Source organism: Epinephelus lanceolatus, chromosome 3, assembly GCF_041903045.1.
Source record: "Epinephelus lanceolatus isolate andai-2023 chromosome 3, ASM4190304v1, whole genome shotgun sequence".
NCBI classification, from domain to species: domain Eukaryota; kingdom Metazoa; phylum Chordata; class Actinopteri; order Perciformes; family Serranidae; genus Epinephelus; species Epinephelus lanceolatus.
The window spans coordinates 30042193-30069189 of record NC_135736.1 but is presented as its reverse complement, the minus strand read 5'-3'; the positions used below and the strand labels follow the sequence as shown (position 1 = coordinate 30069189).

General features: G+C 42.7%; 1 protein-coding gene across 2 annotated transcripts; it reads left to right on the top strand.

The window, feature by feature from the left end:
• Nucleotides 1-1324: 1324 nt before the first annotated feature.
• Nucleotides 1325-26593, top strand: pdcd4a (programmed cell death 4a). Of its 2 annotated transcripts, none has more exons than XM_033624599.2 (11): nt 1325-1831; nt 10629-10931; nt 11368-11465; nt 15655-15768; nt 17874-18095; nt 18194-18291; nt 18605-18719; nt 20630-20737; nt 23047-23160; nt 23269-23408; nt 24845-26593. In XM_033624599.2, the coding sequence occupies exons 1-11, from the start codon at nt 1786-1788 to the stop codon at nt 24894-24896; spliced, it is 1410 nt and encodes a 469-aa protein (XP_033480490.1). In that variant the 5' UTR covers nt 1325-1785; the 3' UTR covers nt 24897-26593. The 2 variants fall into 2 exon arrangements, with proteins under 2 accessions (XP_033480490.1, XP_033480491.1); XM_033624600.2 differs by lacking the exon at nt 1325-1831 and adding an exon at nt 9231-9346.
• The last annotated feature ends 404 nt before the right edge of the window (nt 26594-26997 follow it).

The window sequence follows — 26997 nt, the reverse complement described above, 5'->3', positions numbered from 1 at the left end:
ATAAAACATGGAGAGTGCCCCAACCTTTAAGTGAATGTGATAAGTTTGCAAAGTCAAAAGAAAGTTGGTTGCTAAATGCCAAGGGCACCTAAATGCTGACTGTCCATCACCTGACTTTAGCTGCACAGGTTTTCAGCACCATCTGGTGGTGTGGATTTGGATGACAAAAATACTTGAGAAGGTTTTTGGCATATACAGGAAGTTTGCCTTTAGTAGGCTACTCCCTCAAAATTGAGTACAAGGTGTTTAAGTAATTGTGGGCATGTTTGCCTTCATTAGATATGAAAGAGTTAGGGAACGACATGCAACAACATACAGAAGCATAGATAGGTGTAGATTTCAGGGGGAATGCAGGGGACATGTTGCCCTTAATGTTTTGAACGTGCATTTGTCCCTCTGAATAACAGCATGACAGTAGCAGAGGACAATTTCACCACACATCGGTGCAGAAAAGGCACAAATTGGTGCATAAACATTCACCAGAATACAGGAACCAGATGCTAAAAAAAATTCTTGTAGAGAGTGTGTGTGTGTGTGTGTGTGTGTGTGTGTGTCCTCCAATCTTGAAATGAAACCTGCAGCCTTGTCCCAAACTGGATACAAACGACAACATCTTAAACTCCCAGGCATCACACTTAGAATTATTTTACAATAAATAAAATTCATAAAGGTGGGTTGTTTGTAAAGCCAACAAAGTAACACATCCAGCAGCCACTGAATAATTCAATTTTATTCACAAAAAAAAACCCAGACAAAAAAATATACAAGTACAATTCATAAGAAATAGTGGAGAGGTGAAATGAGAATAGGGGCCCAGACATGGAGCAAACTGTGTTTTAAAATGTGTTTATGAACACGTTATGTAGATTTAAGTAAAGAGAGTACAGGTAGTATACAGTTTTTACAGCAATACCCACAAAAAATAGCTAAATACTTGAAAAGACTGTGATTAAATGTTAAATTTAAGGTCATAAAATCCGAATATTTCCTGTTAAATTATACTTGATACATTTTAATGTTAATTTTTATAAGTAAAATCCATGTTGACAACAAAAGGAAGGAGAATTACATAATAGAATAATTAAATACATTCAAAATAGCTCACGATCAGAAATACAATTATAAAATACATAAAACATGATAGATGCTAAATATTATAAATATGTGTGTGAATGCTGGTCCTTTTCTTTATGATAAATCAGTTCAAGCGACAACAAAAAAAGCTCTACACTAAAGCAGACGTGTTTATCCTGCGCTGTGATTGGTCAGAGCCGACCAGCACCCACCCCCTCCACTAACCACTCCCCATCCGCGTTTTGTTCACGTGACTCCTCTCAGCTCGCTCTTGCAAAGTTAAAAACAGACTTTGTTTATCTTGCAGGTTGTTTGCTGAAATGCTCTCCGACTAGTTAACCTACTTTCCTCCCGTCAGCGCTCTTATTTTACTCTTCCCAGCCGGAAGCGCTGAGAAGAGTGCGAAACCCTTTTGTTATTCCACTCCCTTATTCTTTAGTATCTCTACACTTTTTGTAATTCAATTTATTTATTTTTTTTGGTGTGTGTTTTCTGCAGCTGACACCGTGCAGTGTGACAAAGAGGGGCATCAGGACTCTAGTTTATCCCCTGCAGCACGTGCAGTCTGCCCAAAACACTTCTCCACTAAACATCTTGTTCTGCAGACATTTTGACTTGCTGTTTTTTGGGGGGGATTTGTTGCAGCTGAAGCTCGACAGGAGGAGCTCACCGTGAGGATTTTTTAATCGAGCATTTGGGAGAGAGAGCGCCATGGCGACCGAAGTGGATACGTGGACCTCCGCTCCCAAAGCCGACGGTGAGTGAATGAATTCAGCCGACATCGGGTGCACAGTGTCGGGTAGCCACCGAGGGGCCTGCTCGGCGTGCTCTCCCTCATCTATTGTCCGTGCATGGGATGGGCTGCAGCGCCAGCCATGCTCCACCATGTGCTCCGTGTACATCAGACACACACATATACACACACTCGCACAAAACACTGGAGCAACAAGCTCTGCACGCGGGTGCAGCTTCGCGCGTCGGACGCTGCGACCAGCACCAAACTCCATTTGCGTTTTGTGCGTTTTAAGAGCTTTCAGACGCTGTGTGTTGTTGTGCTGCTTTTACATTTAACCCTTTCGCGTTTCTGATTGGACGAGGCCACAACACTTACTTCCGCTTTGACAAGTCGTTGTTTGCACACACACTAAAGCAGCTGCTGGGTGCATTTTTATACACACAGACGTTCAACTGTTGTTCATTCTCGGTGTTAAACAAGTGCATGCATGAGTAAGACTGAGCTGTTTTGGTTCCTGTTTTTTCCCTGGTCGTGCATGTGCAAATTGGTACAGTTCCGCAATCACCTACTTCGGTTGTGTTTGAACCTGTATTTAAACCGAGGCGCAGCACAGGAAACATCCTGTTCCTGCATGATATTATATATTTCAACAAGCAAATGCGACTCGATCAGTGTCATCATTGGAAAACTGCATCAACAGGAAGCAGTTTTCTGATTTAAATCGCACAATCTATGCAGTAAACATATTTAATTTATCATCTATCTATCCACCATGCGTCCCCAAATGCGCACACTGTCTGGATAGTGATTGTGTTTACTCCACAGTGGCTGTGTGAATGATATTTGAGCCCATGGTACACAAGGTTCCGTGCTCTCCTCGCTCAGCCTGCCGATGACGTCGACATGTATAGCCTACTATAAGAGCCAATAGGAAAGCCTTACATAATCTCTCCGTGGCTGTGTATTTAAAGGTTACATAAGTCATAGAAATGTATTGTTAGCACCACAACCAGTTCACCCTGAGATATCACACATGTGAGTGGCATTTAACCTCACACACACACACACACACACACACACACACACACAGAGCTGATTCACCTGAGGTTACACCGAGGTAAATCAGTGCATGTGAGAGTGAGCCACCACATGGTTTGTTACTGGTGTGTTATGGTGGTGAGTGTGTGAAAGCAACTGGTGCTTGGGTGCACAGATGGGCTGTTCTGCATGTACTTGACTGACCTTTTTTCTCAAGGAAGGTCAGACACGCTTCATTGAGCAGCCTCTGTCGATTAGGTGGTCACACACACACACACTGTCAAAGACTCTATTGTCTGCGCTGGGGAAAAAGGGGCAAAACAACTCCTTGATCCGTTGTGGGTCACTCTGGGCACTGGACTCACACAGCAGTATGGGGAAATATGTAAAAGCTGAATGGTATAGCACACAAGTCTTATCAGTTATGCATCTTCCCCAATGATCAGTTGTTCTGGGGTTAAGGATCTGCTTTGGGGCATAACCAGCGATTATGGTTTACTATAAATTAATTAGTTGAGTTACCATAGCCCCAAGTGATGTCTTAACAATTCTAGTCTGACTAGCAGACATATAACCCAACGTATTTGATTTTAAAACGATAAATATCTGTAAAAATCAAGCCTCTTGTTGCATTTTTTATATCTAAAACCATCATATTTGTTAAGTGTTAAAGTTCTCAACTCATGGTCCACCTACTAGCGTATTCGGAGCTTTCACGCCACATCTTGAAGCCTCAAAGGAACAGTTCACCCCCAAATCAAAGATACATATTTTCCTCTTATCTGTAGGGCTGTTTATTAGTCTAAATTGTTTTGCTGTGAGTGTCAGTGTTGGAGATATCGGCTGTTGAGATGCCTCCCTTCTCTCAAATATAAGTAGATGGCGCTTGGCTTGTGGTGCTCATAGTGCCCAAAAAAAGAAAAAATACATTTGAAAATCTCAACAGCAATGTCTCTTTCCAGAAATCATGACCCAGTTACTCAATATTATCCACAGACCTTGTTGTGAGCAGTTTCATGAAGCAACCATATATTTTCTATGAATTACACCCGTCAACCATATTACCATGCAGAAGAAAGTGTGCATCTACTAGGGGTGGGATCACCGAAGGATCCACGACACGATATTATCGCGGAACTTAAGTCACGATACAATATTGTTGCGATTTTAAATATGTTGCAATATGCTGAGTATTGTGATAAAATATATTGCAATTTTATTTGTAAATTATGTCCCCAAAGGAAATCTTTGTCCACATCTGTATTATCCAATAAGATAAAGTTTTGAGTCTGTTCACCTCATTTCAGCCACTTTTGAGTTTTTCAAATGTACTTTTTGGGCGCTTTGAGCACCACAAGCCGAGTGCCATCTAGTTCCATTATATTGGAGAGGAGGCAGACAACTTTACAGCGATATCTCTAACACTCTGCAGCTTGCACCAAAAAAATCTAGGTTGATAAAGAGCTTGACAGGTAAGAGAAAAAATATGTATTTTGGTTTGGTTGTCAGGTTTGTGTTTTCCATTAACCTTTATTTTTATCGCATGAACTTTGAGAAAGCATTTTTGGTATTTTGACTAAAGGAGAACATAAACTTTCTTCAACCCTCAAGCAGAAATTCAATAATCGGCAAAACACAGATATCAGCGCCCAAAGAGTTTGACTGGATTCGTTTTATGTCACTGGACTAAGCGACGTATCAAGTAATATTTCACCATAAATAATGTGTTTGGCCTGGATGAGTTTGCGGAGCAACACAGAGCCGGTCTGTGCTGTGAGAGGTCGCCTATAGATGCAGCTTTAAAGCCTGTTTAGAGCCCCACCTGTTACAACATTTCCACAGCGCCTTGTGTAAAATACATGCGTTACAAGCATCATGGAAGAAACCCACTGCCATAAGTGTCAAGCCAGATCTCTTCGTGGCCTGCTGAGTACACATTGTGTTATGTTCTTGCACTCTCATCTTTTGTTAACCCCCCCCCCCCCCCCCACACACACACACACACACACACACACACACACACTCATGAAAATATGTTTGTGCACACCATCCGTTTGCTGCAAGACCTTTAGTTTGGAAACTGAGCGAAGTGGTGTTTTACTGTAAATCTGTTGAAGCGATCTGCTCATAATTAAAGAAAAAAACATTATCGACCTCTTAACCGTTTATCTGCGTAGCTCTAATCTGTTGCACGCACTTCCCCGTGCACTTTATCTGTTGTTGCTCTGCAGCTGTTACGGAGGGTGACTCAAGAAGCACAGTCAGCAAATCTGTACACCTTTCCATTAAATTAACTTCCTTTTTCTCACCCTGCATTAATAAAACGAGAAACAAGCTTGTTTCACACATGGCAACCCTTGTGCTTTTATTTGTGGAGCATTCTGCGGCCAGTTCCCCAGCTTCTGTTGTTGCTGCTGTAAATTTAAACATGAATCATCATAAGCACACAAGTTCAGGCGATGAGTCCAAAACATGTTTTTAAGCAAAATTTTGCCCCAAGTCTCCTGTCATTAAATGAAATGACAGTTAAACCCCAAGGACGTCCACACCCTTTACTCCTCTGATAGATTATCACCACAGCACCATATACAGTAGAGTTGTTTTCTACTGTCCACTGTGTTTTTGTGCAGATGCTTGTTTGACCTCAGAGGACAACACACATGTTTTTGCTTTATGTTTTTCTGTGCGTGGGTAGACAAAGATCTTTTCTAGTAGATCTTTAAAAGCTGACCTTTATTTAACTAGGATATTAAAGAGACCTATGTTTCCTTTTTGAGAGTCTGGGCCACTGTTGCATTTCACAAACAAATGCAGACTAAACACCAAAAGGAGAGGAATAAAGAAAAGGAGGAGATGTATGAAGGCATTGCAGATGCATCTTAGAATAATAACAAACTGCCCTTAATGCACTACCTCTGTCTCAGTCCTTGTGTACAACCAGCTTGTGAAAACAGATCTGTTGTTCTTTGCATGTTACCTGGAACATTTTACACAGAAGTGTCAAAATTTGTGATGTGTAAGTTGCTGGCAGTCTTGCATTTGTTGTAATGTATTTTTTAAGATGCACAGAGACCCACAAAACTTGGCTCATTTCACAAAGGTCTACTGAATCTAAATGAAAGCACTTTGTGAGATTAGTTTAGTTGCTTCTGACAGTAGGCGTGCAAAACAAATCTGTCATCTACTTAGAAATGTCTCGCTGTCTTTTAAGAGCCCCTACAGACATGATTTAAAGCTGGGATAGGCAGAAATCTGGAAAAGGCAAAAAATTGTCAAACAAGAAACAATAAAGCCTCCACAATATAGCATTTTAAGTCTTGTGTGATTTATCCTGGCTTCATATGAGCAGAGGAAATCTCCGCTCGTCACTAGGCTAATTTATACAATGTGAAATGCCATAGGCTGGCGCTAATAACGTTAGCACATTATAGGCTATTTGTTTGGAAAACATGTTTAGTATAAGACAGTTGTTTTGTCAGTGAACCTTGTGAGCTGTAATGGAGCTGAAATTTGTAACGTTACCTTTTGTTAAATGTTGCTGTTGTCGCTGGCTTCGTATGAGTAGAGGGAGAGTTCGCTGGCCGCTAGGCTAATTCGTACAATGTAAAATTCCATAGGCTTGTGCTAATAACGTTAGCATGTTATATTTGTGAGGAAAATGTGTCAAGCAAAGGACAAGTGCTTTGTTTGTTTAATGTGTTACTTGGGTGTGTTTTGAATCAACTAAACTTAACAGCACTTCACAGAAACCTCTGCCACCGACTAGTGTTTTGGAGGTGTAACTGCAGAGTGACACAACCACACAAGTATAAATGCTCACAACGGCGTAGGCCACACACAGAGGCTATGGCGTAGGGTCTGCTGCACATATATAAACCCTGCTTAAGTCCCTCCACCAGACAACCAACCATGGGCTTATGCACATTTATCACACCACAGATAACACAAGAATAAAGTAGCTAGCCAGCCCACCTGTGTCGCTTCCCACAGTTGTGAACTGCTTGGTGAGAAGCAGAACGGGCAGCTCCAGAGTCATTTACCTTTGGCAAGTGGTTGTAATGTCAGGACAACGCCACTGCCGCTGTGTGTCATAGCAGGCCAGTGGCAAACAGAACCAGGCCTTCCCAGTGTAATGGCAGCAAAAGAAAGTTTGCTGATCTGGCATGGAGGCGCTGCTGTCTAGTCCCCGAGAGCTGGGGTTTGCTCTGGCTGGATTCAGGTTGCTGCAGCCACTGACTGGGGGTTTGTCTCTGAAGCTGCTGCATTTTCTCCTCCTGGTGAGGTGGACTGTAGTGAAGGGGAGCGAGGCAGATGACACAATGTGAGTCGAGGCTTTAGCTAACATTAACTACATGAATGTGAACCACAGCTGTGAGCCCCAACCTCTGGTTAGCAGAAGGCTGAACTATTAGCAAGATTATCTCTCCATCTGTGGAACACTTGGCCAATATTGACACATTTTGTTTCATTTATTGTCAGTTGTTGCCAGTTCTGGAATGGCAACTTTCTCTGCAGGACTCTCTGCCGTTGAATCCGGCTTTACCTGAAGGGACGTACACACGTGTCTGCATTTGAAAACAGCCAGGAGGAGCCCCCTCTCTCTGAAATGACCTGTAATTTGCCAAAGTCTCCCGTCATGGTCTAGATTTTCTAAAGCCTGAAAAAAGTCAAAAGGAGGTGCAGAAGTCTAGTGTTCTCTTGGTCCACTTGAATTACAGTATGCTCAAAGTTTAAAGGGAATTTTGCCCAGTGACGCCAGACCAGAGCTTTCAGACATGTAAACACCTCTGCTTTTGTTTTTCCACAAAAAGTTTGATGACCTAGTTAGAAATAGTTGAATTGCATGTAGTCTTTTAAGCTATTTGAAATATCCATGATGTATGACTAAGTAAATGTTCATTTCACAAGTTCACCTGCAGTTGTGAGCACAGAGAAACTTTTCCAGTTCAGCAGATGAATGTCAAAACAAACTTCGAGAGTCAAACGCGGCACATACACCACTCTACACATACAAGTGCAACAGGTTTTTGAGTGGAGAGGTCTAACTGTAATGCCGTTGAACTTGACACAATCTCCCAAAAATGTCAATACTGCAAACATTGAGTAAAACCCAGGTCTGCCCCTCAGGAGGAATGTGCTCCACTGACCTCCCTCTCATTCACAACTGCTACTGTATGCAGACCTAAATCTAAATGCCTCAACGCTGCGGCTCGCTCTCTGGCTGTGGAACGCTCCCACACAGCATGTGGGGCAGAGGTCCTCTGCTGGTCTGCATCTGGCTGTGTGTTTAAGAACTGGTTAAATGTGGGGGCGGTTTGAAAACCATTATGACAGTGCTGTGTGGTTTGGCATTCATTTTGTCGTGCTCTGGTAGGCGTGCAGGGTTGAAGACGGCAGAGTTTGTTGCTGCAGCTTTATGAGGCCGATGTTGACACACAGACCTTTCATAGAGTAAACATTAAGACAAAAACTTTTTCAGCAGTTAAAGTCGGCACACAACTTCTTCCACCAGGTTTAAAAGCTGAGTTTGCTCGGCTGCGTTTTGTTCTGCTCGTTTTGCAACTCTAGTCTTGGCAAACTGCTCCCACTTTTTTCTGCCTTCTCATTTTTCTGCTCTTTTCCAATTGGCCGGTCCTGTGTATGGCCCGCTGCCATTGGTTAGTTTCTTATTTATTGTGCTGGCAGGCCCCATGGCCTACATGAGGGAAGGAGGAGGAACAGGAGGAGGAGATGACACATGGCTGGCTGTTTTACAGATTTCGAAGGCCAAGGGTGTGGTGCTGCTCTTACAGCAACAGGTTAATTCAGGGAGGTGTCCCACTTAGCTCAAAGGTGCTTCCTTTCATTTGTTATTCACATTCCAAGTCAAACATTCGAGATCCTTTGAATACCTTTTTTAAAAAGCGGTACATGTTGTTGTTTCCCTGCACCAGATAATAATAACCCCAGTTGGTACTTTTGCAGCACACAGACTGCAGCTCCTTTTTAGATTGTTAGTTTTATCTGTGGCTTGGACCGTCTCCCCCTCGCCTCCTCCCTCTCCGAGCATTTCCACTACATGTCCTGTAATCTATAGGGCCATAACTCTAACTTCCATTTGGGCCCATGCACAAGAACTGTAAGTATTCATTACACCCTCAGACATTCCTCCTCCTGCCGCTTTCCCTCTCCTACGGCCCTGTCATGTGACCAGTCATGGACCCAACCATGCCATATGTAGTCAGGTTCACTCCGGCTGCTGCGGACAGATCGCGAGAAGACGGGAGGAATAAAAAAAAATGTGGTGTCAGCATTTCTCTAGCATGTGTTCCCCTTTGCTCCCTTGCTCCTCCCATGCCTGCAGAAACACTCCTGTCCCACTTGTTGTTGTCTGCACAGCTCCAAGAAGCAACCTGGTCAGACGTTTTGTTACTGCATACATTTCATCACACCCCCAGGAGAATAGTGTATTGAGTTACTAAATGTCACACTTAAATGTTACGCCTGCTGATACAGCTGGTGAGTGTCGCAAGACCGTGTGTGCGAATTTGTGCTGCCATCTTCTCGTGTAGTGTCTTGGGTGTTAAGTGACCTTTGGCTTGATGTGTGCAGAACATGGCTGGGACATATGGAGGTGGCTGTAGAACATGCAGCCAGAGAGCATTGTGTTCATGGCCTGAGCCGGTGTTGCTGCAGTGTGAAGATGTTCGGGCAATTTGCTGAATGCACCCGAGATTATCTGGCGTGTGGTAGTGTTTTGCAATGCAGATGAATCCAAGCCAAACAATATCAGCAGGTTGACCATAAATATGTAATGTCTCACTTAAGTTATGATCTGTCTGATGTATCACATATCCTCGTAACTGTTTTTGTCTAAGAGCTGCGCCCTAATTTTTTTACTGATGTTTTTATGAACATTGTTGCAGCAGATCAAATGTCATGACTAAGTATTCCTTTTGCATTTACTTTTTTGTGGTTTAGATCCTTACTAAAAGACCAAATCAATAACTTGCGGGTAGAAACCCTTGGCATACATAAAATGAAATGGTGCTGAGCAAATGCTGGGCAGTGGTTAGCCACCAAAGAAAAAAATGTATCACATCTATCAGTTTAAATTAAGACTTTCCATAAGATCGAGTTCTGACACTGACTGTAAGTTCTGTCTCTTTGTGTGCCGTGTGGCACTCTCATGTCTTTGCCAAACAGTTGCTATTGTGTCTACATATGGTATGGTGCCTGACATATGGTATGGTCCACAAAACGTTGCAGGACTCTGCTTTAAGGTATTGACCAAAATAACCCAGTACCAAGTAGCATGGAAATGTCTCTATTCACACGATACCTGCATTCAATGCGTTTTGTATCCAGACCTAGAAAAAAAGACAATTTGTATGGTTTTGCTCGCAGCCAATCACTGCAAGTTTTCTCCGATTCATTGCGACACGTGACTGGCCCACTATTGCAGAAGCTACATTAGACATATAGTCTGTGGTGAGGTGAAGTTGGAGCAACCAACCAAGATGGCAGTTTAGCATTCTGAGATACTATCCAAACATTCGTGAGTATGTCTATCAGCATCCCTTTAAGGGTACTGCTATTGGTACTGTTATCGTAATGCTTTTTTAACGCTACCCAGCTCAAAATAGTGTACTTGTCTGGCCAACAATGTCTACAGTGACTACCACATGGTTTTCTGGCAGTACAATAACTGAATAATCCTTTACAGTGTTTGTTATCGTCTCATTGTGGCAACATCCAAACCGTTTCACTGTACTCAACTGTTCTATTTTTCTGACCACAGGGGTGTTCTCTTTAGACGACAACCTGGCAGAGGCCGACCATCCCTACAGCGTTGACGATGATCTGCTCAATGAGGCGGAGGTGAACGGTAACTGGACGCCTCAGGAGAAAGCACTCCACGAGGCGCGACTCAAAGCCAAAGCCAAGCGCCGCCTGCGCAAGTCCTCGTCCCGCAATTCCACCAGCGAGTCCCTCTCTGAGTCAGGAGAATTGGCAGGAAGTGACCCAAACAGTCCAAAGGGCAAAGTCAACACCAATGACCGCAAATCCAGGACGGGCAAAGGCAGAGGCCTGCCAAAAAAAGGTACATTTGAGCTGGTGTATGCAGCTTTCTGCCACAGCCTTTTTACAGGGGACAGCCACAGGCGCTGTGTCCAGACGGGGATATTTTCCATAACCTGAGAAAGTTCAGCTTAGTAGAGGAGCGCTTAAGACATAAGCTTCCTGTTTTTCTAGTGACTAGCTAACAACAATAAACACACAGGGTTTTGGTGTAAATAATCACCTGACAGGTTATAACCTCATCCTCCAGACATACATTGGAAATAAATGTTAGAGACACTAATTATCATATGAAGATATGACGACTGTGATTTGTGTACATGTGCTGATTGTTATCAGTAGCGGTTAGTTTGGTTGTAAATGTGTTGCATCACTGGCACTAATTGTGTTTGTGGCAATGGCTTTTTCATATTACCATAACAGTGAACATGTCTTTACGGTTTGTCTGCTGTCTCCAGGTGGGGCAGGTGGTAAAGGAGTTTGGGGGGCAGCTGGGATGGTTTATGAAGATGAGGAGCCTGATATGCGGGACCCCAACTACGATGAATCTGCTCAGGTGAGTTAGTACAGCACACTTGGACTGTTCATGAAGAAAGGGTTGGGACTCTCACAAAAACCTTGGGTGCCTGTGCATGAAAAGCGAAGACTTCAACTGATGGCCAACCAGCATGTACGTTATGCTCCTGCGTGAGAAGAAGTAACTCACCAGCAGATGGCAGTAGTCCGTATTTGTCATCCAAAAAGGGAAAACTGTCTTGATGCTAGTTAGCCACTTAGCACCTTAACAACACAATCCAGTGTTGAAAGAGCAGAGCATATTTTGATTTTAGCTCTGTTTACTTTCCTCAATTCCATTTCTCGTCTTATGCACTGAGCTGAACTGCCAATCAGAGTGCTTTCATTCACCAATAAGCACTGCCATCGACAAGTCAATCCAACATGCTGATTCAGCCAAAAAAAAAAAGCAGACAGGGGGCTACGGTGTGGGACACCCTACACGAACTAGGGTGACGGACGCTCACCAAAGGCCCAAAATTGACCCACCGGCCGATTGTCAGCTTGGTGTGTCAGGGCCTTTACAAAGATGGCAGTTTAAAGGTGTTTACAGTTAATGAGAGAAGAGAGAGAGATGGGAAATGACACGTAACAAAGATCCCGGCAGAACATGAACTTGGGATGCTCTGGCTCATAGATGTCAACTTCACTCCTAGGCTACCGTGGTGCCTGGGTTTTGTGCTCAAAGTTGGGGAAAAAAATTACATTTGATATGATCCCCACTGAGCTGTCTGTGATTAGATGTCATACGTTTACTTTATTTCCTTTGGGCTGTGTTATTTTTATCTCTTGTGCCCTCAAATCAGTCGTTGACAATTTAGATCCGCGGAAGGTGCGCTCAAAAACAAGAGCGATGATGTCGTTGTGTAGGCAGTGGTCCGAAATCATTCACTCATTCACTACTCCCTACTCACTATGTAGGGATTTTTATTTAGAGGACTACATAGTGAGGAGTGAGTGATTTTAGATATAGCCTATGACAGTGCTGGTCGTGGTCGCTCAGCAACGTTAGGCGCAACCTGTCTCCATGCCCTTGAAAGTTGGCACAAAGTAGACACATGAGTAGCACGTAGTGCACATTTTCCATGTGTTTAAAGACGCGGCACGTGTGCTGGCCCTGATAAAAACAAAGTTTGCAATGCAAAGTTTGGAGTGCAGCAACGCGTGCCGCACATCGTGTGACAAGGAACAACTAATCACAGCTGGCAGATCTCTCTCCCTTCTCCCATAAATATCAGTCTGCGATAACTATGGAGGAGAGAGGCTTCCCTGAGCTTTATATCTGTCCCATGGATAATATTTTAAGCCTAATAATACACACTTAAAATATATGATGCTTTGCTGGTAATGGTTGCTTAGCAACGTCAGGCACAACCTGCCTTTGCGCCCTTGAAAGTTGGCATGGAGTAGGATAAAGGAGCACTCCAGCGTCTAGCCTTGAGTTTTCAGCAGCAGTAGACACATTCCTAGACTATCCATGGCAAAATGTGATTTCAAAACCTTGTTTGCATCGCAGCTACTAGTAGTTTTAATTTTCAGTGTAAGGGCCGCGACATAGCTACATTTTTTACATTTTGACCATCATTACAGTTGATCTGCAACCAAGAGATATCTTGAAATATTTATTATTTTGGCAACTATTGTGAGAAAATTGAGAATTTCACAATTTTACTCCAAGGTTCCATCTTCAGATAACTTGTTTTGTCCAAACCGCAGTTTAAAACCCAAAATTGGCAAAGCTATTTGACAGTTTTGCCTGAAAAACGACCCGGAAATGTTTTTTTTTTTTTTTTAAATCAAAATAGTCGCAGATTAATTTTCTTTCAGCTAACTAATTGATAATTGTTTCAGCTCAATTCAAAGGGGACATTTTATCGTCTTTTGCTCCGTCGATCCTTTACTTTTTAAACAGTTTTTTCTACCTGAGCATCAACAGTCTGTACACGCACACTCTGAACTGCCACCGATGAAAGAGCATCACCAGCAGAGGTTAGCTTATCACAGTTGTTGTTGCTCTGACCTGTTGTTAGGAGCAGCTTTTTGTTCCAAAGAGGCCCACTGATCAAAGCTGACACCTTTTATTTCCTGCGTCAAACAAACGTGCTGATGTTGAAGGGCTGCTGCTGATGAAACACACTGAATATAAAAGAGGCTTTGCTCCACGAACAAGATAATGACTGTCCGCACTCAGACAACAAGCATATGCACTCTTGCATTTATAATGAATTACACAATGCGCTGATCACTTGTGATGAGTTATCTTATGATGCATACGATCCAAGAACATTTATCATAACTTGAACTGGATAATTAATCTGTCGCTGTTTGATGTCAAAGTCCGCACGATTTGGCCGAAGCTCTTTTTTGAAACACACCTGCTCACATGATGGCTTCATCCAGGTGGCTCCGTCCCATCACAATCAACAGTATTTAATCTTTAACCCTGTTATCAAGCAAATGCTGGGTGGGATGCTGAAGGCTGAGTTTGTTTGTCTCCTGTTATGGTCACACTGACTGAATGCAGAGTGGGAACGTGGCTTCTGTCAGTAAAAAAAGTTGATAATGACTGAGAAAAGTGCAGTGCAATTTGGCCTTGAATATTGAGGGAGCATGGTGGAAAGATGTCAGTGTGTTAAAGGGGAACTGAGACAGAGTGGTACAGAAAAATACACAGGACATGTGCAGACAGTGTCCTTTGAGTCAGTCTGAGGGAATCACCTGATAGAGGATGTCTTTAATGGCACAGGTCATCCTGTATGTGGGAAACTGGAAATATTATTTTCGTAGCTGTGTAATGGAAACTAAAGCGTGCCTTTCCTCTCTTTTGATCCATCTTTGGTTTAAGTATCATTGGCAGCCATGTTGAGACAAGAACTGTGGATACAGGCTCAGTCTTTTACCTCTATGTAGCCTTAAATTATTGTTTTAGTTCTCTCGCATCACCGTCTACAGTCTGCATGAGCAGAAAACAGGAAAGTGAATCAGCGTTTTGGGCTTTTGGCTTCAATCCTTCTTTATACTGATATTTATTTTCCTGTTATATAAACATGGGCTTATCAAAAGAGGTCAAGACAATCGAGTAATTATTTTTTTATGCTCTAGATTTTACGGAACATTAAAACTGGAGCCAGCTTTTCTCTTAAAAAGGCCAAGGAGTTATTCTCCTGTTATTATAGTGTGTAGGCTGGTTTTTTTAAGTCTGTTGAGTCTGTGCTAAGATTCAGTGAATCAGTGCTTCCTATTGTTCTCCAGGTTAAGCAAAACATCACCTGAAAGGTTAGTTGGACCGGTTTTAACTGACCTCCTTGGCATTTATTGATGCAGGAGTTGAGACAAAAGATGGATAAAAGAGGGATTTAGTCTGCCATGTTAAGTGTTTTTTGATAGTGTAAACTTTAGGCTTCTGCTGCTAATAATGACTGTGCATCCATTTTTTTTTTTGTTTATGGATAGATGGGTTTTTTATGCCTCCGCACTGGTGACAGCTGTGGCCGGAGGCATTATGTTTCCTGGTCCATCTGTCCCTAGTGTTCTAGTGAACGCCATATCTGGAGAACTCTTACTTATTTAACCAGGAAGTCCCATTGAGATCGAAAATCTGTTTTACAAGAGAGACTTGGCTGAGGTAGCAGCCAATCAAAACACATTTAAAATGCAGCAAATACAACATATAATATGAAAATCCACAATAAAACAAGTCTTGTGGGAATTTCCCCAAATTTGGCACAAACGTCCACATGGACTCAAGCATGAACTCAATAGATTTTGGTGCTCAGAGGTCAAGCTTCTCAAAGCATGTTTTTGGCCATAATCAAGAACTCGTAAGCAGATTATGACACAAATTTCACACATATGTCCAGTAGGATAAAATTATGTAGTGATGAAATTTTATATCCAAATGGTCAGTTTTATTGTGACATAGCTTTTTTCTCTCCACCATAACTCAAAAGCAGAAGGGGAGACATTTGGTCGGACACTGAATTGGTGACGCTAATCTTGGGTGCCCACCTTGAACTTTGCTGATTGTATATCTCCTCTGTGTTGCCGGGTTGAAGATGTGTGTGAAGCAGCCATGTTTTAGAGGATGTAGCTTCTTTGCAGCAACACCCATATTTGAAGCACCATCCTAAATAGGAATCTGGACGGACAATTGATGTGAACTGCATCTTAAATGTGTTTTTCTTTCACAGGGTGACACAGTTTATGCAACAGTTGTGCCAGAGATAGATGAAAAGGAACTGGAAAACATGGTCAACCCAATTGTACAGGAATACTTTGAGCATGGAGACACAAGGGAGGTCCAGGTAAGTGATTTCAAATTATTCTTCCTGTCAGTCAGTGCTTTTTTGACCAGGGATGAGCAGGTTTAGAGAATGAATTGATGTACAGATGAATCAAGGAACGCCAAAAACACACCAAGCAGCGGTCAAGTGCAGCCTGCGTTGAGCTGCTCTGCAAGGTCTACGGCAGGAGTGGGCAACCTACCTAGGCAGCTGCATGAGGCTCTTCAGGCCCTCTCTATTGGCTTCTTGTAGCTGTGACACATAGTTATATGGACATAAATAAAGATTGTTTTTTAACATTGAGATTTTCATTAGTTATTATTGTAGACCTAACTTGATTATTGCATTCTACAACTGTAAAAATGTGTAGCCCAGACATCGAATTAAAAAATCAGTGTAGTGGTGGCTAGCCTGGAGTCTCTCGTGCAAAGCTAGCTATGGATTCCAAATCCAAAAAGGGAAAAGTCTCGGAGGAAATTAGAGGATTTAATAGTGTGTGGAGAGATTAAAGTGCTAAATAATTATGAATAGCCCACTGCAGAGTAGCCACCTTTTAGTAAATCATATTAATGAATAGGGATGGGAATCTTTGGGCACCTCACGATTCGATTACGATTCAGGGGCTACGATTCGATTATAAAACGATTATTGATGCATCTTTAATTTATGTATATTGATGCACTTTTTCACAACACTGAATAAGCATTCAACACTTGCAATTTTTAAAAACAGTGCATTTGTAATAAGAAAGAGTTGAATTCATTTCCATTATATTTTATTAAACATATAAATGGAAATGCTTGCAAACTGGAAAGTTACAACTTCGTTGTACGGAACCAAAGGTAACAACAGGTATCTTAAATCACAAGAGCAGTTAGAGTAACAAATGATTCGGTGGCGACAGACGTCCACGCATCACATGTAACTGCGTTCCTACCTGCCTTCAACAGTGAGGCCATGACTTCTGTTTTGGTTTGATGGTAGAGTGTCGGTGAAATAGCGTTGGGATGGGATGGTGTATCTGGGCTCCAGTGTATGCAGCAGTGCTCGAAATCCCTGATTTTCCAAGACAGAATAAGGACGCAAATCCTTGGCAATAAAGGCCGCGATGGCCTTCGTAATTCGCTTCGCCTTTTCCGATGAGGGTGGCAGCTTTCTAATTGCTTCCTCGATTGTTCTCTGGTCGGTAGCGCCACTAGTTGCCGCAGCAACAACAGCCTGCCGTCTCCCTGACTCCTCCGTCAGGTGGAATCGAGTTACGTGGCTTCTCATGTTTGTTGTGTTGCCAAAGTATTTTATTTTAGCACGACACAGCTTACACATAACGTGGCTCTTGTCCAGTTCGCGTCCGCCATCAACGTTGTAGAAGCCGAAGTATTTCCACACATCTGCTTTTAAATTAGAAGAAGCTGTTCAGCTCTCACAGCGAGGTGGGTAGCGGTCAGCCATGTTTGTTTTCCTCTGTGCGCGTCGGCGTGTCTGCTCCAGGTGCGCATCCCAAAGTGTCCCGGAGATGACACGTACCGCGCTTCTTAGTTCCGCATTATTTAGAACCTTCTGTATTACTCTAATTAACAGATTTAAATAATCAAAATTTGGACGTTTGTGAATCGATTCAGATTTGTCCACGTCCGAATTGCGATGCATCTAAGAATCGGAAATTTCTTTTTCCTTTCTTGGCCAAAAATGGCTCTTTTCATAGAAAAAGTTGCCAAAGCCTGGTTCGTGGAATGCAGTGGTGGCCACTCCAAGCAGTGGCTGTTTGATTCTGCAACAAATTGCGGTTAAACTACAAGTTGGGGATAGTTAAACTTTTGGGACCAGAGATTTCCTGCAGCCAATCAGTCAACAAGTCCTGTGTCTCCAGGCACATGTCGACCGATGTTACAAAGAATTTTTTGCCTCCTCAAACACATGATACGCCTCCCGGTCGTAGAAAAATTAGAAATATAATTATTGCAGTGAGTCAAACTTTTCCACCGCTTGGTGTTTTCAGTGTAACAGAGAACTTTAGATCAGTTACAGTACCGTTTAGAGGCTGCACAGTTCAGTTCACACTGATTCAGAGCCAATCATTTAGCTTCGTTACTGTCTTAAATTTTCTTATTTGTCCCTTCTGCCGTCAGATGCTGCTGAAGGAGCTCAACCTGGGCCAACACAAGTATGAGTTCTCGTCCCTGGCCGTGTCCCTGTCCCTGGAAGGCAAGGCCAGCCACAGAGAGCTGACCTCCCGCCTGCTGTCTGATCTGTCGGGCAAGGTGCTGTCACAAAGTGAAATGGCCCGAGCCTTCGACAAGATACTCAAAGAGCTGCCAGACCTCATACTGGACACACCGGAGGCTCCACAGGTAGACGTCTAAACTTTGTCCAGTTGCTTTACACATTGGACTACAAAAAAAAATTGTGATATAGAGCTACATCCTGATGTTTTTTCAATGTCTGTCAGATGTTAGGCCAGTTTGTAGCCAGAGCCATAGCGGACCACGTCCTCCCCATGTCTTTCCTGGACTGTTACAAGGGCAAAGTGGACTGTGAGCATGCCAGGTGAGCCGAGACGGGCAAAATAAAATGCAGATACAATAACTTATTCACTAAACAACCTAAACTTTCCTCCTTTCTGTGTTAAGAAAAGTGTCTACCTTTCATTTTTATTAAGGGAAGCAAATGTCTTGCTCTCCTGTAGTACAGTATGTTCATCAGATAATGTTTGAATAGAATAAAACATCGGTGTTGTGATTTTATCTTTGTAATTTGGACCTCCGTGCTAAATTGGGTAAATCGCCAGAGCAAACTAGACTTAGACATGACCATTTCTGTGCAGAAAATTATATTTTGGTGTCGCGTTTCCTGCTTTCAGAGTGGCTTTAGACCGTGCTGAAGTGCTGCTGACCATGAAGAGGGAGATGGTTCGTCTAGATAATGTGTGGGGCGTGGGCGGAGGCCAGAGACCCGTCAAACATCTCGTCAAAGAGGTAAGCAAGTTTAAGAAAAACGGTAAACTGTAGAATCATGCGCTTGTTTGCATATTCAAAATGATTTAATGCATAATCCCTTACACCTGAGGTCAGAGTGTTTGTATTGACAAGCTCTGCTTCTTACATACGGTAAACAGAAGGTAGAAATGCATGCTGGGTAGAGAGCCACAGGCCAACCCTCTGTTGTGTTGCTGTGTCAGCAGAGCACTTTTCTCTCCTGAGAATTTGGAATCGTGAAAAATTAGGGCACAGGAGGAGCCGACACGGATACACACCCTAGCCTTTAACTGAACAGAGTCGTCACACTTAAACTCCACGTGCTTTCCGCTTCGTCTTTGTTTACAATTATTGTTCCGTGATGTGGAATTTCTGGAATTATTTGTGCTTGTGTGGGTGGCGTGGGAGATTCAAGTGCACGTCTTCATGTCTGTCAATTTGAATTTTATGCCACATTTTAAGGAATTTTGCGCACGAGAGTTGTCTGTCAGTGTTTTCAGTCACGTAGCACTGTGTAAGCCTCAGCAGCCCTCAGAGCCACGGGCTCTCCTGTCCAGTTTTTGATTTCCTGCCTGGTTGTGCACAGCCTCAGGGGGGAACCCGCTGGGCTGCAGGAGGCACAAGGCCTCTTTCACTCGCTGCTCTCACTTTCCCCTTATATTCACATTATTGCGCTCTCACTCTCAGCCTCTTCTAATCCTTTCGATTTCTTTGTCCTCCCTTCTGTCACCGTTCTGCCTGTCCACATTACACCCCCTCATGTTGTTTTTTTTTCCTCCCAGATGCTCGGACGACCACACATTCCCTGAGCTCAGTGAATTAGATCCAGAGTTGACTCACAGCTGTCGGTCTAGCTTTGAGGGTTTTTGAACTTGTTGCATCAATCACCCTCCCCTCGAATCTCAAGCGGGATGACAAATTGATCCATAAATAGGTTTTTAAGCAAGATGGTTGGTGAGTGTGCAGCTCAGCAGTGAGAGTGACAAAACCAAGCAGTACCAACCAGTGAGGCAGAGACTGAAAGATTCAAGCACAGCTCCGAGCAGGATTGTTTTGTCTAGCTGACTGCAGATCGTCAGATATGTTAGACATATGTGCAGAGTTTTATTTCCCAAGGAAGTCAGGTTATTGCTCAGGTAAATCCCCCTATATGTGGTGGCTTGATGAAATACTTTTAAGCGACGTGGTTCCGGTGTTCTTGAGCTCTCAGTCAGCTCTGTCTGTGTTCATACCTGTGAATTCATGCCTGTTAAAATATGTTTGTTTTTTTTTGTTGTTTTTTGGTTTGTCTTTTTTTTGTAACAACCACTGTAAATACAGTTATCCAGGGTGTGTTGGAACAAATAAAGGTTTGTCCTCGATCAGACATGTCTAAACTGCTCCATAAAGGCCTGTGTGGTTGAGGTTTTCGTTTCAACCAGGCAGGAGGACACCAGGCTCTGCTCATTTAATCAGCTGATCTCAGACTTCAAATGGTCAATTTGTTGAATCTGATGCACCCTTGATTGGTTGGAACAAAAATAACATGCAGCCACATGGCCCCTTATGGAATAGTGTGGACGTGTCTGTTCTAGATAAAGGCTGGAAAATAAAATGACCTGTGCTTCAACACAGACAGTTCGGTGTAATTTATATCTCCACAGCATTGTTCCATCAATACTCTCATCTATCTTTCTGTGAAAAAGAAAACAGAGCAACAGGTTTATTTAGTCTTTAACAGAGGAAAGAGACAAAGATGTGTCTGTCCGTCCAGTCCTCACTGAAGAATTTCAAAGAATATTTATTACATTTGACAGACTTTATAGGCAGAACAACCCCCTCCAGTTACAATAGTTACAGCCTTGCTTCACTCCACGCTTTCTGTGTGCAGACTGCACCTAAGACAATTTGTCTGTGTCCGTTTGTTTCAGATGAACCTCCTGCTCAAAGAGTACCTGATATCAGGAGACGTTGCAGAGGCAGAGCATTGTCTGCGGGACCTGGAAGTCCCACACTTCCACCACGAGCTGGTCTATGAGGTATGAAAGACTTTAAAGCCTCGTTTCCACCAAACAGTTTGCATATGGTACCTTTGGAACCAAAAGTAACCCTTCAGACATGGTACCTAGACCCTAGGGTTTCCAACGCAAATGATACCTTTTAAATGTGGGTGGGGTTGTTGTCACCCACTGCTCCGTCCAGCACTCACTGTATTTCCTCATTACTGATGACACAGTGTCTGCACGTCGTCTATCGTCCGCAGAGCGAGGCTGCACGCTAACATTTTCAGAACAAAATAGAACAGGCTGCAGTGAGAGTCTCTCTCCTTGGCATATTTAAGAATAGTAGGTTTGTGTATTTAGTCCTTCTCAGGCAAGCTCTGGGGTTTAGTGTTGCCGGAGCCCACAGGAACAATGTTCCCCTTTGAGTGAGGATTAGATTATATGCAGTTCACATAACTTGGTCAAAATTAATATATATAAACACTTGAAGATCCACTCATTACTTAAAGTGTATGTCATATAGAAACTTAGGTGATGGTCAGAGTTGTCATGTGGAATATTTAAGATGTGCTGATGGATTCACGTCATCACCTCATGCATTGAGAAACATTACAAGTTAATGTTCCACCTTAAAAGTTGTCGTTAGTCAGCCAGTGAATTAAGTCATGTTTTCTTCGACTCCAGCAGCTGCGAGAGGCAGCAAACATCCTTTATTTTATAGTTGTAGTCCACTAATATAACTCCACAGTATGAACAGTGGTTACATGAGCCTCAAAACCAGCCACAGCTCAGCCCTGAGCAGAGTGACCGTCCACTACTGACCAATCAACAGACTGCAGTGTTCACAGCTCCACCTTTTAGTACCAGATCTGTGTGCTAGGTACCCCAACAGAGGGGGGACCAAAAATGGGAACGGTATGGAAATGCTCCATTGGTACCATCCACAACTTTTCACAGTGGAAATGGGAAAAAAAGCGTACTGAACTGAACTGCTTGGTGGAAACGGGGCTTATGTCACTGTATCAGTCTTAGTTTGGTTTTTGTTCTGTCGTCACGCAACCTACACATAGCATACTTTTCAGACTTTTTTTTTTTTTTTTTAAAGATTATTTTTGTGGGCTCTTTTGCCTTTTAATGACAGGACAGAGAGTGAAATGGGGAGACAGAGAGAGAGTGGGGACTGACATGCAGCCAAGGGCCGCGAGCCGGATTCGAACCCGCCGTTGCTGCAGCGAAGCGATGCCTCTGTACATGGGGTGCCGGCACTATCCACTACGCTACCGACGCCCCACTTTTCCGACATATTCACCAAGAAAACCGACAAGCCGAAGCACACAGATTGAAAGTCATTAAAACACTGACATGCAGAAGCATGACTCGGAACAAGACAAAACTAGAAACAACATATAAAACCGAAAAGGTGTTTGGCATAAAAAGCAGTCAAGTATAAATCATATTTGCAGAGATAATGTCAAACATGTCAGACTTTTATGTCAGGTATCTCCGTGTTCTCCCACATTATGACAATGAGATAAAATCAGCACAGTGAGACTCTTTTTAAAAGGGTATTTTCTCCTCTTGGTGCCTGACAAGTGAAGTGCAGCGGAAAACCAGCAACTTGTTGGTGACTGTCACTTCTGTTCTCTGCCAAGGACACTGTGTGTCTGGCAGAGGCGTCCTCTCATTCGCACTAACACAGCTCAGTCCAAATCAATCGATCCAAAATGAAGAGGCACATTGCATAACGCGGAGCTGTGTTTCCTCCATACAAGTGTAACGGCTCAGTGATTAAGTACAGGATGTAGCCGGATTAATGTATTTGCGATGGTTCTTCATTTAAGTAAAGATAATTAACTCTCCACTGTGTGACATCTCCTTTTGTTTTTTGTTTTTTTAAAAACAGGCAATCATGAATTAGTGACCAAATGTCCAATCTGGTTCTTATTTATTCGGCCTCAGTTGTGTGTGTACCCAGTATGATGTTGCACAGCCTGGTGCTATTTGTTCTACACATGCAGCACATTAAGAACAGATTCCCCCAGCTGGACTTTTTCAGACATAGTTTTTTATTATCTACAAATAACCACAAATTAAAAAAATAATTTTCATGTGTGAAGTGTGAAACAACTGCACCTTCTCCTCTCTGGTGAAGAAAATAAAGGCAGAGGGCAAACACCGCCACCATGTGGTGAAATGTGCAGCCTACATGTCTATGAGAAGATCATTTGTCATCATCTTGATTCGACTGATTTGACTTTATTATTATGATATCATACATTAAAGACAAATGCTGGCAACACACTTCTCCTTCTCTCTTACACATGTGTTTTGTCTCCTGTTTCCAGGCTGTAGTGATGGTGCTGGAGTCAAAAGAAGAAGCCACTGCCAGTCGCGTGATGATAAAGCTGCTGCAGTCCTTCTGGAAAACAGGCCTCATCACTGTGGATCAGATGAACAGAGTCAGTGCCTTTTTAGATTTCAGCCTAACTAAAGTTCAAAATATCTTTGTCCATGTGAAAGACATGATTTAACCAAACTTGCATTGTGTATTTGTGTTTGTCATGTAGGGTTTCAAGCGTGTCTACGATGAACTCCCTGAAATCAGCCTTGATGTGCCGCATGCCCACTCCATCATGGAGACCTTTGTGGACCTCTGCTACCAGGAGGCTGTCATCACCAAACAGCTGAGGGATGCCTGCCCCTCCAGGTGAGCTGGCTATTAGTTAGCACTTAAAAAAAGACAATGACTTATTTTATATTTTTCTTACTGCCATCAAATCCCATGAAAATACCCAAACCAACATGTTGGTGAAGTTGAAACAGGGTTCCCAGCACATCATCCAACAGCATGCAACCAAATCAGGTACCTCTCAGCTCAAGGACAGAGATTCTCCAAAGAAGAAGAAAGGACACCACTGCATCTTCATCAAAGCTTGGAGATCTTTGGTCCTGGCATTCATGTGGATGCCACTTGACGTGCAGCCACCCAAAAAGACCACGGCAATGGCACCCTATGATGATAATGGCCCCCCTAGCCACACCCCAATAATTGTTCAGGAATGGCCCGAGGAATGTGACAGAGAGCTCAAGGAGTTGTCTTGGCCTCCAGATTCCCCAGATCCCAATCAGATCAAGCAACTCTGGGATGTGCTGGTACGCCTGATAAAGGGTCAGACTTCCTTGGATCGGACATGGCTCTGACCTGTCGAGGCATAGACACAGTACCTCTGGGGGCGTCCTCCTGGGTTGTGGCATAGTGGCACATCCCGTAGATCAGTGGCTCAGCCAAGGGGTCCAGTCATTAGTTCAAGGTCCACACAGTTTAATATATTCAACGTCGTACTTGGCATTTGGCTGAGCTAGTTTGCTGTCTCTGTCAAGTAGCTGTCCACTAGTCACTCACTCTACAGCAGGAAATGGTGCTTTGAAATAAAAGCTATACACCAGAAATTCACTGCACTTCAAAATAAAGTGTGTTTTTTTACAAATGTTCTCAAGTCACTTGCAGGCCATTAAGAATGGACCTGCAACCCACCAGTTGGGAACCACTGCCATAGATAATCAATCCCTTTGGTATTTGGCTAATTTGGAGGCCAGGCTGACACCTTGAGCTATCTGTCAAGTTTCTCGAACCGTTCCTGAACAGCTTTTGTGGCACATTGTCCTGCTGGGAGGGCCACTGTCATTGGGCATTGCTGTTGACATGAGGGGCTGTATTTGCTCTGTAGCTGTGTTTAGGTGGGTGGTGTGTGTCAAGTGGCATGCACATGAATGCCAGGATGCCAAGGTATCCCAGCAGAATACTGCACTGTAACATGATCAATCTTACTCGCGTCACCTGTCAGTGGTTTTTGTGGTTTGGCTGATCGGTGTATAGAGTAGCTACAACTGGTGACCAGATCTATTGGATGGTGTATTCACAAGTTGGAGCTTTCAATGTCTATGCCACACTTTATGCACCACAATCACAGCAGGCATAAAAGAGCACAGATATTTCTTTTACACATAGAAAAGGAACAAATAGAGAAAGTACCGTATAGTACAGTACAAAAAATTAAATATATGTAGCCTAATTTTTTTTAATGTTGTAAGGTACGTAACGAATTTACACTCACGTTTCTCAATCTCTCTTTCCCCCACCAGAGGACGGAAGCGTTTTGTAAGCGAAGGAGATGGAGGGGTAATCAAGAACTAATCCACAAGAGGAAGAGGAAGAGCAGGAAGAGGAGGAGGAGGGGTGTCTACATGTTCTTACACCCCGTTTCCGCTCTGGCATGTTTTCCCCCTGATACCGGGCATGCTGGCAGTCTAAAGTTTCCTTGTCCCTCTCCTGATAGTGTTGTCATTAAACAAACCAGCATTGACGTTCGGTGAAAGCAGACTGAAAAAGTCGCCCAGGCGTTCAGTTCCATTCATCTTGTTAATCACCGTTTTTTGACTTTTTTTTTTTTTTTTTGGTAAGAAAATTCTTTATTTCTGGGGTTGGATGCGCCCCTCTCGCCTCGGTCTTTGTATCTGTTTCTCAAGAATCATTGGAGTCAGAGCTGCAGACAGACAGGCGGACAGGCGGGGGCGTGTGGGAGATGAATTTGGGTGTCTTGTCTCTTGCTTTGCTTCGGCCGTTCTTATTTTTCTTTCCATGTAAAGTGCTAAAAATGGGGGGAAAAAAAAGCACATAAAAGACGGAGCATACTGTACAGTCAGTGAGCACTTAGTAATTTAGCTCAACGAGGATCTAACCTTTTTTTTTTCTGCCACAAATGATTTGAAAGTATTTCAAGGACGACGTGCTTTGTAACTTCTGGTTCTGATCCTTTATGAGAAGGTATTTTTTTTTGTTCTTTTTTTTTTTTTTTTTTTTTATTGCATTTCTGGCCTCTGAGGCCAAATGTTCACTTTGTAAAGCAAAGCAGTCAAAGTGAGAAGCGTTTGGGCACTGTTTGGGTGGTTATTTGAAACTCACAGTAGGGTCAGTATACTCTGGAAGCCCTTCTCTGAGAAATAAATTGGAGATAATGTGTGTAAAAAAAAAAAAAAAAAAAAAAAAAAGTAAAAAGTACTTAAAAAAATTAAACAAGCAATATTTTGAGCACTCTGACTTTGCTTGCAGTTAAGGATTTTACAGCTCACATGCTCGGCAATAGATTCTGGACAGGTTACCTTACAATATAAAAGCAAACCTTCTGTATCTGGAAATTATTTTCAATCTTGTTCACCTGTCTGATATGTCTGTGATATTCATTTATGCATATTTCAGGCTATTCTGCCTCCGTTTGTAACAGTTTTACATGTTGACAAAAGTTCAGGATGTGGCAATGAAGTATATTTCATTCATTAAAAAGCAACAAAATGAAGTTTCTGTATTTCTTTTCTTGGGTCATGCCTGCAGTATTGGTGGAAGAGTAATGAGGAGAAATTAACTCGGCAAGTGTAGAGATGTACATCAGTCACATTTGTTGATGAGTCATCAGTTGTGATGCTTAGAGTATATTTCAGCCTTGTACTTTTTGTCAGTTGATCTCATTTCTTAGAAGCAGTTTGAGGCCAAAGCTCAGATTTTTTTCTTGACTCCTGACCCCATTTATGGTACATCTAAGATACCTGGCTATGCGTCTCCATAGCACAGCTTTACTATGCTTACAGTGTAAATAAGTGGTTGAGGGAAATTATGTTAAATGGTTCATATTTGGAAGATGGTGTAATTTACAGGACACACTCATCCATGCATGCAGCTGTCTTCTGTCAGAGAGGCTATAATGTTTATGTTTTGTATTCCTACAGTCATCTTTGTACTGTTGATTTATTTTGGATCAGCAAACTGTTGATGACACGCTCCCCTTACACGAGAACTTCATTTTATATATTTCAATAAAATTACAGTATTTCCCTCTACAGTGTCACAGTTGTTTTTGTCTTTCACTTGTCAGGTGTATATTTTATTGAGTAGCAAATTTTCAAATCTGCAGAGGCTGGTCAAGATGTTTCTACTCTATAATTTTCACTGTATAACAAGCTGGTCACAGGCTAACCATTAGCACTTTGAAACCACTTGAATTATTACACAAACAAGCACTCAAAAAACTAGACAAAAACAAAGCACTCACATCACTGCCCCATTCTAAAAAACATCAGATTTTAAGTCGTGATGATAAAATATGTTAACTTGTGTTTGATATATTAAGTCTCCCATGACTTAGCTCCACCACCACTTGTAGCCTATATTAGCAGAAAAAACATTAATTGTGTCACTAGGTGCTCCATAGGAGAGGAGATTGTATGATCCTATTGAGGAAAAG

Coding starts and splice junctions, on each gene's coding strand:
- pdcd4a (XM_033624599.2), top strand. CDS start 1,786: ATGGCGACCGAAGTGGATACGTGGACCTCCGCTCCCAAAGCCGACG. Junction 18,096..18,193: donor ACACACCGGAGGCTCCACAG/GTAGACGTCTAA, acceptor AATGTCTGTCAG/ATGTTAGGCCAGTTTGTAGC. Junction 23,161..23,268: donor CTGTGGATCAGATGAACAGA/GTCAGTGCCTTT, acceptor TTTGTCATGTAG/GGTTTCAAGCGTGTCTACGA.